The following is an 18,680-nucleotide window of genomic DNA, read 5'->3' as shown; positions in this document are numbered from 1 at the left end:
CAGGGAAAATATAAACCCCTGAAGTTAAGACAGAAACCTACAAGTTTGGAGTTTAAGTGCATTCATCCCTATGCAGGTGTTCATTTACTATATTCTTGATTTAATATCAACTGTTGGGTCATATGTTAACTTGCAATTGGTATGTGTATAATTGATAATAATGACACAAAGGCAGATTTTATTATGCTGTGTTGAATCTTTGCTGTTGTGGTGTATGTTTGTGTGTGTATACAGCCAAAAGACAATTGAGTGATATGAAATCCCTACCAAGTGTATAAATTGTACAATCACTTAAAACATTGAAAACCAAATGAAACAATCCTACTCCGTCGACCTATAAACTAAAATTTATACCAAATATCATCTAGTTAGTGTCAAACAATCTAGTACAAAGAAAACATTCACATTAGAAAGGATGAACACTAGTTCCATTTTTTCTACATTTAAGGATAGTTTATTACATAAACATTATGTACAAATTCTAACATGAAAATTGGTAACATATAATATTTACATTTATAAATTTCTTTACAAAGCACTTTAATCTTTACACGTTTTCCTTTTATGCAATAAACTTAGTTAATGGGACATAAAAAAAAAGTTTTCTTTTACATATAAATAAGTATGTGATAGCCATGACTGTCTTTAGCCAAACTAGCCTAGACACATTAAAGGTCACTCTACAGACTGCTCTGTTTGGATGACAACTGATTTTATACAGATATATTGTGGAAATGCTAGATGTGTATAAATGAATCATGCCTACAACTGAAGACTTTTTGACATGCACAATACATTAAACACTATAAGTAGCATTCACATGTATACATTTACAGCTTAAATAAAATGTTATTATTACCACATGCAACATTTTATTCACATCATAGCAATTTCTACAAAGCATTTTTTTCTCTAATGCATAAAGTTACTATGAGTAGTGTGGGTCCACAACGTAAGGAAATAAATACAATATAAGAACGGTAAGCAGAATACATATTGTATGAAGGTACAGAACATAAAAGAGAAACTGTTAACTGGTTCTCAGTGCTAATGATATATTTTTAAACTTGTCCATTGTGCCACTGTAGAATATAAATACAATGTTTGGCACTTTTGTTCCATCCACTCCACTGTATCGAAATTTGTGTACAGAATTCTATTTTAGATGCCCTGATCTGTATGTATGACTATCTGTATGCATGGAATCGACAGATGTCCCTCTGTTGAAGCTAAGCATCACAAGGTTGAATACTGTTTTAGAAAATTATTTTTTAATATAATGATTAAAGGCACAACACAACCAGATGTGAAGCAAACCTCATATTGGAAATGTTACATTTTGTAACAGAATGTAGAATGCAGTAGAGGGAACTGTATCTCCAAATACACAATATGTTATTTTTACTAGAAGACTGTGCACAATTATGGAAAATCTAATAAAAACATCTCAATGTATGGAAACTTTTACATATTTGTAAAATGTGCAAGCTTTATTTTTATTTTTAATTAAGATGCATCTTAGGTTTACTGATCCATTAAAGAAAAAAACAATGGTGTGCCTTTCCAGTTTATTTCTAAAATAACAGATGGCAAAATTGTGTTCTTCAAGCTGCACTAGCTCCCTACGTTCCTCCTACAGCATCGGACAAAAACTAAGTGGGTGTTAGCAGGAGGACTAATCCACAAGTCATAAATATAACAAATCATAAATATTGTGACTTGTGATTGCCCCATCTCAACGCCAAATCCATCTCCATGGCCATATGATGTTGGTAAACAAAATTGGTTTGCCAATTCTATATTACTGGCTACTGGGGTTGCACAGTAGTAAAATATTATATGTAGGTGGTAAAGCTGCTTTGACAAGCAAATGCAAGTTGGCCAGAACCTATTTTCATTACTGTAAACTGAAAGCAAACTGTAATATTATTTTCAACAGAAGAAGTGTTTGCATTGTTACTGATCAGAATACAATTTGTGGCTTTAAATGTGAATATTAACCCGCTAACTAATGCCAATTATTACTAGTGTTCTATATTATTTCATGGCTTATGCATCACAAGCAAATCCCATTAAAGGCAATAAATGCATACATTGCTCTATGCTCTGCTATAACATGTTGACAATAATCGAAATGGATTTAATAACATGCACCAAAAACATAACGGTAGGTACTGACTACAGAATATAGTAAGGTATGGCCATTACTTGGTAATAAACTGAGATTTTGTTTCCCCATAAAATAAATCAATTAAAAAGGTATTATGTTTCTGTTCATGTATCTATGTTTATATATTTATTTTAGAATTATCTTTAATATGGCACATAAATTAAAATAAATGTATTTCTAGAAAAGGATATACCATTAAGAAAATGTATTAAAGTACAAACTAAGATATGCAGAAATGTTTCATGAGTTGCCTGATATACTGTAACTTGCATAGAAAAATATTTATCTCATAGAATCATACTTGTTTTTCAGTCAGAACTTGTATGACTGTATCACTGCATTGACAATAGGTCAGACTGTGTATGAATATGAGAGCTGTGAATATAGATCGGAAGTCAAAAGCACATGGAAAAATGGTTACTCCCATTACTATAATTACTCTCGTTAACATAGAACTGTAAATTGGGAAAGCCTCTAGTAATATGAACAAGTATATGCAAATGTTGCAATATCAGTACTGTAAATATATGACGCCTGTGATTGTATATATATATATATATATATATATACATATATATATCACAGATTTGACTTTTACTTTTATATATATATATATATATATATATATACACATATATATATATATATATATATACACATACACACACAAAACTCACACTGGTCAAGGTCCAAAGTTGGCTGGTATACTGTGCTTTCCTTGTACAACTAGCAAAATCCATTCACTTACTATTTTCCATATTGCCACTTCTAAATTTCCACTTCAACCAGTGTGTGTTTGTGCGTGAATACATATACCTATGTATATATATGTATACATATATATATATATATATATATATGTGTATGCATATATATAGATCTACATATATATATATATATATATATATATATATATATATATATATATATATGGATATATTGTAGGCTTAAAACTCAGCAAACATTTCAGAGTTTTTCTCTACAAGCTGTGTTATTTCATTTGCAATCTAATTAGCTATTACCATTTCTAAGTACTCAAACTATCTATGCCACCATTTAAATCTATGTCTATTGTTATTGCTGCCATGCTAAACATAAAATTAAATTTCAGCAAGTTAAACTAGAAAAATACTGCATAGCTTATTACTTAAATGTACTTTGGATCAACAAAGTTAATCAAAAAACAATATAATCTACACACCATTAAGCATATACAATTCACCATTATTAATTTTGTGAAATTGCCTTAAAATCCGTATTTTACATACATATACAAACAAGAGGAGTGCTATGTTATTATAATTAAAACAACGCACATAAAACAATGTTTTATGTTAATAGAAATACTTAAGCTTACCAAAATATATACTAACATTGATAATTATATCTTCAAGCTACTGTGTTCTGTCACTAATATACGTTTACAGAGAATACAAATTCTGCATGATATTTAGATGACGCAAGTATCCACTGGAAGACATTGCATTGGAAAACAGAATAGGTAAATGAAAAAAATATATTTTATTTTAATATACAGTCCAACTTATCAAATGAAGCACAAATAAGTTATATAAAATGGAGGCCCTAATAACTTCTATTCTGTGCTTTTATCTGTAATGTTGTCCATGACAATTCTGAAATGTTACATAGTTTGGATATTATGATACATATACAATACTATTTTATGGCTGAATGGAACATAGACTTTTATAAAGAACAAAATTGTCTTAAAGTGATTACACATTTCAATTAATGGTATTGTGTCTATTGGCTTTGCCAAATGGAAATAAACTATGCTCTTGCAAAATATGGATAAATATTACAGTTACTGTTGTCAAGGGCTGGCTGGGCTGGGGGCAGGGGGGCATCTGGGAAGGCTCATAGTGGGCTACCTTGGGCTGGGTCACTTGGCCACCTGCATTTTTTTCTTCCTAATAGGCTGCTGACTTGAGTCTTGCCCCCCAGGCTAAAATTTGCCAGCCCTCCCCTGACTGTTTTACTGATTAATTGTTAATCCATGGAATTCTTAATAAGCATCCTTAAATGCTAAATGTCTTATCTCTTGTGCATATCTTATTGCTTCCATTAGTTTTACTGGCCTCCTTCCTGTTCCTTAATAATTATTTAAGTATCTATATTAAGTTGTATTTACAATATATAATATTCACAAACCCATTAACTACAAGGAATAATTGGTACACAGAAAAAAACAGATGTGCCATACAAAGCACTTTACAATCTATGTGAAATCTAAGGAAAAGCAACATGGGTAGCTGAAATCTATCCTTCAATATGTGCTACACATTGCATACTGGGAGCTGAGAAGAAGCCACACGGAACATCCAGGACACATTGATGCAGAAATGACCGCCTGTTATCATTAAGTTGATAAATCTTCAGGAAAATGCATACATTGTCCTTCCGAATGTTTGTTTTTCATCATGCAAAGTCCTTTCATTTAATTGTGGCTACAAACGGTTTCAAAATTTATCCGGAGATGGTTTGTAGTGATGAGGATGGTGTTGCTTCATATGAGGCCCTGAAGAAAATTAAAACAACAGTGCGGTTACAAAGACGTTCTAGAGCGAGAACTTGCATTTACATTATTTAAAGAGTAGTACAAACTGTGTATCTGTTCAGTCAAAACTTAGTCACCAAAGAAGACTGAACGATATTTTGTTCTGGTAGAAGAGAGTACTTTGTGCCCAAGTCTTAAGCTGGGTGCACACTACAGAGTTTTCCACCAACTTTTTATGCCAAGCGATTTTACATGCGATCAATGTTCCGATCGCTCGGTCCATGGACTGCATACACACTAGCCTTGTTTAGGGCGATAAAGGGAAGAGCGGACGTCCATTTAGCGACTTTTTACAGCCATGTTGTCGTGAGCAATGATTTCGTACTCACTGTTATGGATCGGTGGGAAGTTTATACACACTACACAACAGAAACGAGATTGGAACGAAAATATTTAACGGTCCGACCAACCAAATGAGGCGACAATCATCCATTTGGGCAGACTTTTGACCATCGTGTCACAACACACACTGACCCGACTTTTGAACGAGCGGTCGTATGTTGGCTGTTTGAGCCGATTTTTGGACGAAAACCGTGTAGTGTGTACCTAGCTTTAGTTTGTTAAACCCTGCTGATCTTGAAGGATATGTAGCTGGATTTCTTAATCACCACAATAACAATGACAATAAAAATATAAGTGTAAACAAGATAACACACATATTTAAACACATGGAGCAACTGGTAAACTTTCAAACATATACATTCATTAAACCATGTATAAGAAAATGATAGTAACACTTTTAACCTGTTATGTTGACATCCACTATATAAATATCACAGTAAAAGAAAAGTAAAGCAAAACAGAAGAAAAAAAAAGAATGATCAAAGGTGGTTTTTAGAATCAATCATTTGTGCTTGGTTGCACAGTGCACTCCTTACCCAGCAGAGAATGTAAACTAAGGGAAGAATTTGACAACAAACACAGTTTTGGTCTTAATTGCCAATTACACCACAGTTTCTGTGCAGCTGTGCATGATAATGGCACCTGCACTCACCACTAACCAAATTGTTTTGTGTTCCATGTTTTGTGTTTAAACATTGCGAAAGGTCAAAAGCAAAGAAGGTTCCTGGAATTTTTCAAGAAAAGTATCTTAAAAGAAAGCTTCCTTATACAGTATTTCTGTATGTAAAAAAACAAATAACAATTCAGTGTACAGTATAAAATAAATGGTACATCCCCATGCTGCTGCCAATATTAATTATACCACACATTCAACTAAATGAAAGGAACCCCATTAGTTTACTAGTCGTAAGGAGTTTTTGTTTTTTTGCTTTTTTTTTTTTAAACATTTGGAAGTAAGGTCAGGACCATTCCTCTCAGGAGGCGAGATGAGACCTTAAGAGTGGCAGAGACAAGGTTTCCACCTCACCACCTTGCCCCCAACTTTCCATTTTTTCCCTCCACAAGTGCTCCAGTCACTGGACGCTCTGCAATAATTAATTGCAGAAGGGGCATAGGATGGCATGAGTCTCCTTGGCTCTTTCCTGTAAGCATTGCAGTTACTAACAAAGTGAGCGATGTAGGGACAAGAGGGAGGAGAAGAAGAATTCCTCTCCTCCTATTCCACTCACAGAATCAGTCACTGTGCTACAGAAGTCAGAGGCTGTTGACTAGAGTGTCTATAGGGATGTCAGTACAATTGCTGTCTTGTCTGGCAGAAGAAGAGAAGGATGCCCCTGGCCTAGTGGCACCTGCAACATATGCCCCTGAGCCACATAACGCTTGTGAATTGGCAATATAATCAATTTAATTCAAAGAAATGCATGAAACAATTGTTTAAAGGGGAACTATACAGAACATTCATTGTGCCAGATGTATCAGATTTCAAAGTACTGTAGTTACTGAATAAAACAAGGAACTACTTATTGTACTGTTCAAAAATTATTGTTTAGCAAGAAAACATCACATCATTCAATTCATTTATGCATCCACAATTATTATTATTGTTTATTTATATAGCGCCATTGGATCAGTTCCCATTGGAGCTTACTATCAAAATCCCCTAACACATAGACACACACACACACACACACACACACACACACACATTATGGTTGGTTAATTTTGTCAGCAGTCAATTAAACATGAGCACCCAGAGGAAACCCACTTGAGCATGGGGAGAACATACAAACTCCACACAGATAAGACTCTGTACTCGGTGGAGACCAAAGTCTTATCTGTGTGGAGATGTCTGTGTGTTCCTCTGGGCAGGAATCTAACTCATGACCCCAGCAATGTGAGGCAGAAATGCTAATCATTGTGCCACCGTACATATCACAGTTTCTATTAATGGAAATAAATACAAATTTGCTACCAAACGAGTTTTTATACTGGGTCCCTGTTCAGGAGCTCTGCTGTTACTACAGATACCCATAATTAGATTCCATCTTGTCTTCTATTTAATACATATCTCACGCAATGAGAATATTATTGCGATTAGGTATTATCAGCATGTTTGTAAATGTGTTTGGAAAATGATCACAGATAACAGCCTGTGTGTGACTGCATTAACAGGCCCCAGACAGTGATCCGGCCGTACAAAACAAGCTGCAAAACGGCTAGATCTAGTCCAATTTGGCCACTGGACACTGACCTGGTCCTGAGAGTCAGAACCAACCCATGTGTGGCCAGCTTAACCTATCTACTAACACGCTTTTATACAGGTCATAGCAATATGTAAATATGTCTTGTTTTGTATGTGTTATAGTGATATTCAGGCTCTGTGTCTTTTTATGTCATAATCTTTTACCAGTTAAGCCTCGAAAAAAAATGTTCTGAATATATAGAAAGGACAGATGAACAAAGATTCTAGAAAAAAACATCCTTAGAGATGGATAATAAATATAAATATCTACAATATTATGACACCTCAGTTCACTTACTATGAGGCAACGGTAGAAGCACATCTGGTGTTCGAAAAGACTTTATTGTTGCCGGCCCTTCACCTCCTGTTGTCAATACTTGGACTTCCAGTCGGTAAAGCATTGAAGCTCTAAGATTATGGACAGTGAGAACATAATGGTCCTGTGTATAGCAGATAGTTTATGTTAGTTATGAGCAAGGGCTTAAAATCAAGTATCTATTTTTAAATAATATAGTAATATAATTTGTAAATGTAAAATATAATATAAATAAAAATATTATCTATATATTTGTAAAAATGATATAAAGTGTTGCCGCTTACCGCTGGCAATATCTGAGACTGGGAAATGATACTGTTTGGCAAGCTGTTCTGTCGACTCTCTGTCGTCACTTCTGCCCACGTGACTTGGAATCCTGTCATAGGCTGTTGAAGATTTACTTTTGAAAGTTTCCATGAAAAATGTCCCGTGATGTTACCCTCGTGTACATTAAATGAAGCAGACAGGTTTTCGGGTTTTGCCAACACTTTAGAGACAACTTGTCCTTTAAAGTAGAAAAAGAGTGCACAAACTGATTTAGAATATACGTAAAATAATAAACTTTTCCTATCAAATATGTGAATTATTAGGTGTAAGGTAAGAGCAGAACGCAATATAAATGATTCTTTACACGCCATTAAAAAAATACCAGTTTACATATTATCTTGGGCCCATTATCGTGAGCCCAGCTAAAGTTACTAAGCTCTCTTATATTTCAGTGTATTTGTTTACTTATATTTATTGTTTTTATTCATTTCAAAGCCTTGAAGGATAGGAGGAGGTACCAGTGCCAATGCTTCTCCATGAAGAAAGATTAACCAGTTTAGGCATGTTTACTATAGCAAAGAGGCGTCTAAGAGGAGATATGATTACTATGTACAAATACATTAAGGGTCAATACAGAGAACTTTCATGCAAACTTTTTACCCCAAGGACTGTACACAGGACACGCGGTCACCTCGTAAGGTTAGAGGAGAGGAAATTTCCCAACCAGCAGAGGAAGAGGTTCTTTACAGTAAGGGCAGCCAAGACATGGAATTCACTGCCAAGGAAGGTTGTGATGGCAGATTCAATAGATATGTTTAAGAAAGGGTTAGACAAATTTTTAGCGGATACGACCGTTAATCAAAATGAAGGATGGTAAAGGGTAAAAATAGGACTGCAATTATGGGTATGGGGGATCTTCACAATTGAAACAGTTTGGAGGTTGGATCAATTTTAAATATAAGTGAAAGATCGCAGGAGATTCAAATAGGTTGAACTTGATGGACTGGTGTCTTTTTTCAACCTCATCAACTATGTTACTATGTTACTAACTTCACCTCTCTTTGGGTTTATTCTAGTTACGTTACTTTACTGAGTCACAGGACTGACTTTTCACTATGCAGATGCACCTAGTACAGAGATAGGAACCAAATAGCATGATCCTTTGCCTCAACACTGAACCCACCGAACAGAATATGGTTTGCCCTACTTATACCATTACAGTTGTAAGGTCCACTATGGTCCTCTATTTAAAACTCGACACGTATGAAATATACAATTTCGGCATTATTAAAATGTTATTAGTTCAGAAGCATGGGGCAATTGTATAGTGATATAATTAGAGGTATGTCTGAGCATATAAAATGAATCCATTCTAGTCAACAAATAAGTATAAATAAATAAATAATAATAATAAGTAATAATAAATATTAACAAATATATTTCCAATATTAAATAACAGACCGGTCAGTTTGTCCAAAGAACAAGTATTTTATACAGGCCACAAAACTCCTAAGTGACTTCTAATATGCTTATATTTCACAGTAAGACATGCATTATTCTTTATAATACATGAGTAGAAGTTTAGGAAGTCTAGGAAATTAAACCATTTTATTATTTGAATTACCATTATGCTGAATTATGTTTCTGTATAGTTCTTTTTGTACATTATTTATGTTCTTGGTGTTTAATGAGATAATGTAAGATCTCAACTTGTATCTGAAGTGGCTGTGAAGTGTATTGTATACACTAATGTCTATCTGAGGTAAATGTGAAGTGAATTTGAAATAGAAAGATAGGGAAGAAGAAGAAAATATTAACATAGTGTTCAAACACAGTATATGAACAAATGTGTAATATATTATCTTTGTTACTCTTTAACTTGGGTGAAGAATGTCTTAACATGACCATCATAGCAAAATATATTATTACCTTTGATGACTAGAGATGTCAAAGGTTATGTTTCACAATTGTTTACACTGATCAGCCACATCATTAAAACCACCTGCCTAATATTGTGTAGGTCCTTCTCGTGCTGCCAATAAAGCTCAAACCCGTTGATGAAGAAACTCCACTAGACCTCTGAAGGTGTCCTGTGATATCTGGCACAAAGATGTTAGCAGCAGATCCTTTAAGTTATGTAAGTTGCGAGGTGGGGCCTCCATGGCTCGTACTTTTTTTCCAGCACATCCCACAGATGCTCAATTGGATTGAGATCTGGGAAATTTGGAGGCCAAGTCAACACCTTGAACTCTTTGTCATGTTCTTCAAACCATTCTTGAACAATGTTCGCAGTATGGCAGGGGGCATTATTCTGCTAAAACAGGCCAATGTCATCAGGGAATACCATTGCCATGAAGAGATGTACTTGGTCTGAAATAATGTTTAGGTAGGTGGTACGTGTCAAAGTAACATCGTCATGAATGCCAGGATCCAAGGTTTCCCAGCAAAACATTACCTAGAGCATCACACTGACTCCTCCGGCTTGCTTTCTAACCCGTAGTACATCCTGGTGACATCTCTTCCCTAGGTAAACAATTCATATGCACCATCTACATTATGCAAAAGAAAACATGATTCATCAGGTGCTCATATGTTTAATGTAGGCACTTTCGACGGTGGACAAGGGTCAGCATAGGCACTCTAACTGGTCTGTGGCTACTCACCCCCATGGGCAGCAAGCTGCAATGAGCTGAGTGTTCTGAAAACTTTCTATCATAGCCAACATAAACTTTTTCAGCAATTTTTGCTACAGTAGCTCTTCTATGGGATTGGATCAGACGGGCTAGCCATCATTTCACAAGCACATCAATGAGCCCTGGGTGCCCATGACCCTGTCGCCACTTCACTGGTTGTCCTTCCTTGGACCTTTTTTGGTAGGTACTTACCGCTGAATACCGAGAACATCCCACAAGACCTGTCGTTTTGTAGATGATCTGACCCAGTTGTCTAGCCATCACAATTTCCCCACTGTCAAGTTGCTCAGATCTTTACGCTTGCCCATTGTTCTTGCTTCCAACACATCAACTTCGAGAACTGACTGTTCACTTGCTGCATAATCTATCCCACCCCTTGATAAGTGCCATTGTAACGAGATAATCAATGTTTATCACATCACTTTCAGTAGTTTTAATGTTGTGGCTGATCGAAGTACAAGAAATAACGTACTCTCTACTGTAAATTATATGATTATTATAAGGTAATGGGGTGTTTTGATATCATAAAAATTATATAGATTCACATCACTCATACGTTGTAAATAACATTAATATTCCCTATATTTAATCTTTTCAATGCAGTCAGCAAATTTTGTTTTCTTGTGCGTCTTTAGTAAATATATAAACTGTAAAATGTGTTTGCTAAAATATTTTTAATGTTTACAATTTTAATAATCAAACAGGTAAAGATGCACAGATATGTTACACTGTATATAATAGAAACAAATATTGCAATATGTAGTATTGTTATTTAACCTCTGAAAATGATTGTAATTGAAAGAATGAAAACACAGCGAAAGATTTAGCTTGTTTCAAGAGCAAAATGTTATTAGTGCATTTCAGAAAGGCTTTGTTGACCTAGTTCATGTGCAGTCTAAATTAATTCAGTATGCTAATTCTAAGAGAGAATGGAGGTACTTAATAAATAATGTATACATAGACTGAGATTGTTTTAGCTTTGCATGCATTCATAAATATCTACAGATTATGTTTTATAGTCTATACTGAAGGTAAAACAGGTGCAGTATATTTCTATAAAAATATGTTTATGAGAGGTTCTAAAATTGTGCAGGCATGAAATTTAGCAATAAACCCCAACTAGTCAAGTTGCAACAGACAAATGCTATCTATACTCACGTCAAAAGCATTATTGAGTTTTATTAAAAAGAACCGTTCATTCAAAGTTGTGACAAATGAAAAGTAAACCTATCCATGGTAACATTATTATTTTTGTAAAACAATTCTAATAATAATAATAATAATAATAATAATAATAATTGGACTGTGTACAGATTTGCAAAATCTGCTACTGTTTCTGCAGTTGGCATATAGGTTTAAATGGGTTGCTTTGTTTCTATCCTTTATCCATAAAATGTATGCTCTGCATCTTTGCACTGCAAATCACATAGTGTCTCAATGAGGCAATTTAATTAATTTTATGATTGGTTTGATACACACATTTACACATGACTTGGTTTGTAAATGGCAAGCTGATATATTTTGCATATGGTTTGATAACAAATAAGATACAAAACGCATATGACATGTAACAACAAGTTTACTCAGTACAAAATAGATAATAGATATCCCTATTGGTACCAAAGGAACCCATTCCTACTAGTCCTAGCTATTTAGCCTGAGTTCTTAGTTTTAGAGTAAAGGGGAAATTGATGGAAACACTCTTAAAAGAAAGAGTTGTAGAATATCTCAAATCCAGTAACTTACAGGATTACAAACGGCATGGATTTACTGGGGGGAAATCATGTCAAACAAATTTTATTGACTTTTTTGACTGGGTGACTAAAGTTAAAGATCAAGGGTGGGCTGTAGATGTAGCTTATCTAGATCTTAGTAAGGCTTTTGACACTGTCCCACATTGCAGACTGTTAAATAAACTCAAAGCTTGGAATTAGATTCTTAGATGGTTGAATGGATAAGATCTGGGTTGCAGAATAAAAAAAAGAGAGTTATAGTAAATGGAGTGCATTCACAGGAGGAAAAGGTTAACAGTGGAGTACCCCAAGGATTTGTAATTGGACCAGTGCTTTTTAATATCTTTATTGGTGAAACTGCAAATGCCATTGAAGGGTAAGTATGCCCTTTTGCAGATGACAGAAACGGAACTAGAGAGCTGTGGGCCCCGATGCAGGGAGGTGGGGAGGCGGGGAGGAGGGAACCAGAGGCCCAACCCTCTGAATCTGCCATGCAGCGGGCCCCATTATCTCCATGGGCCCCGGTGCACGGCATCTGCCGCACCAATGGTAGTTCCTCCACTGGATACAAAGATATACAACAGGGTAGACACACCAGGAGGGATAAAACAAATGCTCGATGATCTACGTAGATCACCGGAATGGTCAGGAGAGTGGCAACCAGTGTTCCCTCTAAGCTGAGCAATCTGGAAAGGAAAGAGTTAAAAGGTCACTCTAATGAGGGCTCCACCCGAAAGGTTTGCATTCACAATCTGCAGGATGTTTCCTAGTAAGATACAGGTTTAACTCTATAATTTCCAGATTGCTCAGCTTAGAGGGAACACTGGTGGCAACTACAGTTTAATGACAAAAAATGCAAAATCATGCACTTGGGTCTAAAAAACACAAAGGCTAAATATAGTATTAACACCACTATAACATAAACTATTGAGCAGGAAAGGGATCTAGGAGTCACAATTTCAGGTAACTTAAAGGCAAATAAGCAATGTAACAAATCAATGAGAAAGGCAAGTCAGATGCTTGATTGCATACGGAGAGGAATCAGTAGCAGAAAGAAAGAAGTAATAATGTCACTGTATAGGTCATCCTCATCTAGAATACTGTGTACAATACTGGAGGCCATATGTCCAGAAGGATATAAATACCTTAGAGACTGTACCAAGAAGGGCAACTAAAATGGTGTATGGCTACATCACAAAACTTACCTAGAAAGAATAAAAGATCTTAACATGTATAGTTTAGTGCAGAGAAGGTAACGGGGAGACTTGCTAGAAACTTTCAAATATATCAATGGCTTTAACATGGTGCAGAAGGGAAACTGTCTTCAAAGGAAGAGAAATATTAGAATATGAGGACTGAAACTGGAGGGAAGTAGGTGCAGAGGAAATTTGAGGAAAATCTACTTCACAGAAAGGGTAATGGATAAGCAATTTAAACATGCTTGGTATAGACATAAGGATATCCTGACAAGGGTGTCCTTACAAAGAAAAAGGGAGCAAATAGGGTTTCAGGTTACCATAGGTTAAAAATTGGTCACACTAGAGGGGCAAAGCGGTGCTTATCTGCCGTTAAATTCTATGTTTCTATATTTCTATGTTTCCAAAAGCAAAAATTAAATTTCAAAAAACAGAAAGAAATGTAAATAAATAATGGTGCTTGGTGATGAGGTCCTACACTTAGATATGATCACCAACCCTCACAGTGAGGAGCACTGTTGCACTATTTAATCAGGTGAGAAATGTCAGGGACTGTATAGGAAAAGACAAGGAATAGTTGTAAATGTAATATTGTATATACGAGGCATGATTATCTGAAAAACGCTAAGTTCCAATTGTTCTGGATAACAGATCCATACCTGTACAGTTTTACAATGTGAAAAAAAACATTGGTAGGAGCCAAAACAGTTCTCTGTCAGAGACACAAAATATACAATAAATACTTATATCTATAACTTCACGACTGGGGTATTTTATATGTCTGTGACCAGACCACATTTCACAGATATTCTATGTGTTTCTTTTAGCCAGTTAGTCAAACCCTGGAAAGTTACCCCAGACATTAATTGGCTAGTTCTCTCACACATAGTAATGCAATATATATGTGTATTATGGAAGGTAACATAAGCTATGTTATGCAAGGTAACCCTATGATTATGTAACCAAGGGGATGTATCTCAGGCTTACCCTACAGCCATCACTGAGATATTCAGTGTAAACTGTATATAATAGCAGCTGGCATCTCAGCCTATGTTATGTTCAGCATGTATTGTACTTATCAGTACTAACAGGGGGGGGGGGGGGGGTGAGATTCCCTACCCACAGGGAAGAGCCGATGACATCACTATTGGGATTTCCTGTGATGAGCAAATAATTATTTTCCCACTGATCTGAGAACCAGGATCCGTTACCTATAGAACCCTACAACCTAAGGCTGCCATGTAAATCATACTTGCCAACTCTCCCGGAATGTCCGGGAGACTCCCGCATTTCACGAGAGTCTCACGGACTCCCGGGAGAGTGTGGCAATCTCCCGGATCTGCCCACTTCACTGCCCACTAGGTGGTTTGACGTGATTTTCTGAGCCCCACCCCCTGCACGCCCACCTTCTCCGGCAGGATCCCGGATGATACTTGCCATAAGTTGGCAAGTATGATGTAAATTGACCTCAAAGTCCGCCCAATTTGGAAATAAATTTACCAACATTGAGTGGAAGGGGTTTAAAAGGTCCAGCACAGTGTACTCATTGTGCAACTGATTTGGTAACTGTAGTTAAATTTTCCCATGGTATAATACAATACAGTTACAAGGCTCCAGGAAGTGAGAAGTGCAGAGGAAAATTAATTTCTCTATGAAATAAAAGATAATAGTTTTTTTAAAACTGTTTTACTCATATTTGTGAATGCAAGAAACAAAATTCATATATTATACAATCATAACACCCTCTGCCATTGACTTTCCTACATCTACGTAGAAAGGACCATGTTTAGGTATAGCTCACATTAAAATATACATTTTAGTCCATACAAAAATTGGAAAGTAGGAAACATACTATTGAATGGCAGTGCTATGCCAGAATTATTTGTTCTCTGCAGTTTGTGTTATTTTTGTAAGACAAGTAAAATTTTGAATGTCCCACAAATAGATTTTTAACTCCTTCTGAAACACTGTTGACTAAGGGCAGATATGCCAACAATGAAAGCTTTTTTACCAGTATCTGGCAGGACTTCACAAACATTTCACTGAATTACAGTTAACTTCAATGCTAAATCTCTGTAAAAGCAACAGGGGTATGAAAGACTGCTAACTGAACTTCAACACCTCGCCAAACACAAAGAAAGTCTCTATTTGTTCTGAGCCTTTACGTTTTTAAACATCAATTGGAAATGTTTTGTAATAAAAGTAACTTGATTGACCCAAAAAGCTCTAACTTAAAGAGTTTACATTCCATTACATTAGTTTATTTTGTAATACAAAAACGTACTTTGGGTACAGCCAGGTGTTTTTTTTTGTCTTTCAAACTAAGGTTGAATAGAGAATTTAAATTAGAATCAGGCAACAAAAACATATAACTATCTTTTTTTTTTTTAGCTTCCTATCTCAACATGTAGTCCCATTCGAAAATAATTGTGTTGATTAGCTTAAGCTGGGTACACACTACACTGTTTTCGTCCAATAACGGGACGTCCGCTCTTCCCTTTCTCGTCCTAAACAAGGCTAGTGTGTATGCAGTCCATGGACTGAGCGATCGGACCATCGGTCGCATGTAAAATCGCTCAGCATAAAAAGTTGGTCGAAATTTCTGTAGTGTGTACCCAGCTTTAGGCAGCATTGTCCAGCTAATGGGCTGAATGCAAGGTTTTATGTAGGTGTCAATTCACCCAAACAATGGATAACCACTAACTTATGGCGTCTTATTAAATTACATCAGACTCATGCATTCTATTATAATGTATATGTCACCAACCTGGGGGAAAACAAAAATGATGAAAGTGACATAAAACGAAAACTTGACATTCCAGATATTGAGATACACCAGGCTGACTGAGCATCATGACAGATGTAATAAAGTAACAGCTTACCAAACCCACTGGTAGATCCAGAGGGAGCCAATCAGGGCAATCGCCCCTCCCCCCAGCAGTAATCTTCATATCTTACGTTTACTGCTGAGTGGTCTAATGATCGGGAAGTAAAGGGGTGGGGCCAACCAATCAGCGTGAAGGAGGAGCGTGACTACACCAATTCCCCCCCCCCCCCCTCCAAACCCTGACCTATAAAATTTTAATGTGTGACAAAATTCGATAAAGACCCATAAAAATAAATACAATATTGCTTTTCTCTTCCACATTTTCAAGTACAAAAAAGCATTAAAATAATTACAGTGGACCCACTGGCTTCACACAGTGAACACAAACATGATAATGTCCATAGATTGTAAGCTTGCAAGCAAGGTTCTCTTACCTCCCTGTCTGTATGTATTACCCAGTATTGTTTTATTAATGTTTGTTCCCAATTGTAAAGCGCTACGAAATTTGCTGGCGCTATATAAATAAATGTTGATGGTGATGATGATGATAATGTGGCTTGTCTATCCACTAGCCACTGGTTAAATGATTGTACCATGTGTCAAACTGATGTGCGAGTGTTTAAATGCTTCAGTCATTGGTTCCTAGTGAACTGATACGCTGCATTCTCATGAATGTCATCTACACTCTGTGTAGGTGACAGGTACATTTTAAATGGCCTTTAAAATACCCCTGTTATAGGTGTATCAGGGGCCACAATTCTAAAAAAAATAAACATTCTAAAAAATCTTGAGCTGTCCTGAGAGAACCGGGACATATTGCACTGTATGGGTGCCTGAGTATATTTAGATTTATTGAACAAAAGCCAGACCTGAGATATAACATGGAAGGTGAACAAAAACAACATTAGCAGCCAAATCACACGGTTTACATTGATATAACTCTTAATTAAGCAAAATTACATGCAAGCCAAAAACAGCAGCTTGCCAGCATACAGAATATAAACTATAGATCATTCCTTGCTCCAGATGCATGGCCAAACTTGTTCTTACCTCCTTCAGTTGGACAGTTAATGTGTTTGTGGTTTTTGCCTTTCAGCGCTGAACAGGGAGGAGTTGTGAAGAAAATACTTTCAGCCTTTAAATGGCCTTTAGATCTGGCTGGATGTATTGTAACTTTGTATTTGCACGAAAACATTAAAGCTGGTAGTATAATGTGGTGATCCTAAGTAAGAAAGTTGGATATGTATCATAATAGGTAACAGATATGACAAATATAGATTAAACACATATGCTTGTTGCAATGATATTTACACGCTATAAACTTTATACATCAGACTTAACTTTGCTTGGAAAAAGCTAGAGTTAGGTTACTGAACGGAGCAATACATTATGTATGGATTAATTAACTATGGGATAATTATTTTGATGTTTAAATTCTGGAGTGCGACTGCAGTTGAAGTGCTTTTAAAAAGGTCCTGAGATGTTGAAATTAGGTCAAATATCCTTATAACAATTAGAACATTGGGTAAATTATTTATTACAAGAAATTCAGCAGTGCTTTTGTGTGTACAGCATTTCTTGAAAAGAAATACTGCCTAATTTACCACCCAGCACAGATACAGCTACATGCTATTCTATTCTGCATTTGGTGTTGGAGTCTAAGGGATACTGTACTATCTACTATCACATTTGGAACAACCCCCCTTTCTTTCCAAATATATTGCTCATTAAAACTATATATGTTATATTACTCAATGAAGCAAATAGACATCAGTGCTACCTTTATTTCCAAGTGTCACAATTTAAAATTTAAAATTACTTTACTATATGTATGACGTTTGATGCACTTTCTCTGTAAAATGATCCTAAACTGAGGAAAGGGTGTAGTGGCCACATACTGATTATTGTCACGTTTGGTGCAATCTCTATACCTTGAAGTTTATTAGAATACGCTGTCCTCAAAATGTAATTCTCAATTTAGTATTTCTGTGTAAGTAGTATTGCATATATCCCACATTTTGCACAGAATGCCCTGTTCCACCCACTCTGGACAAAAAAACGCTGACCATATCGATAAAACGTCAATCATATGTCAAAATCTACGTCATTTTGTGGCAAACAGTAAATCGGTGCAAATAACAAAAAAATGGTTGGATCTGTGGGAAAAACTGGAGAGTCAGCTAGTTCTCATTTAGAAGTGAGCCAGCTCTGATGGGGCTAAAAAGTGTTTAAGATTTTTTGGGTTCGAAAAAAACAGCATTATGTGTTTTCAAAATACTTATTGATTATTTTTTGCCACTCATAAATATATCGTTA

General features: G+C 35.8%; 1 protein-coding gene across 1 annotated transcript in view; it reads right to left on the bottom strand.

Moving 5' to 3' along the window:
- Positions 1-426: 426 nt before the first annotated feature.
- The window catches only part of ANOS1 (anosmin 1), a 174,087-nt gene continuing 155,833 nt past the window's right edge, over positions 427-18,680 (bottom strand). The window contains exons 11-14 of the mRNA XM_075196468.1: positions 17,415-17,586; positions 7,933-8,153; positions 7,631-7,772; positions 427-4,709 (exon numbers count right to left, since the gene is read on the bottom strand). Coding sequence (XP_075052569.1) covers positions 4,651-4,709; positions 7,631-7,772; positions 7,933-8,153; positions 17,415-17,586 — 594 coding nt within the window. The 3' untranslated portion in view covers positions 427-4,650. The remainder of the gene's footprint in view (positions 4,710-7,630; positions 7,773-7,932; positions 8,154-17,414; positions 17,587-18,680) is intronic.

This window comes from Mixophyes fleayi, chromosome 2, assembly GCF_038048845.1.
Source record: "Mixophyes fleayi isolate aMixFle1 chromosome 2, aMixFle1.hap1, whole genome shotgun sequence".
NCBI classification, from domain to species: Eukaryota; Metazoa; Chordata; class Amphibia; order Anura; family Limnodynastidae; genus Mixophyes; species Mixophyes fleayi.
The sequence above is the reverse complement of the archived record's forward strand: the minus strand, read 5'-3'. Positions and strand labels throughout refer to the sequence as shown.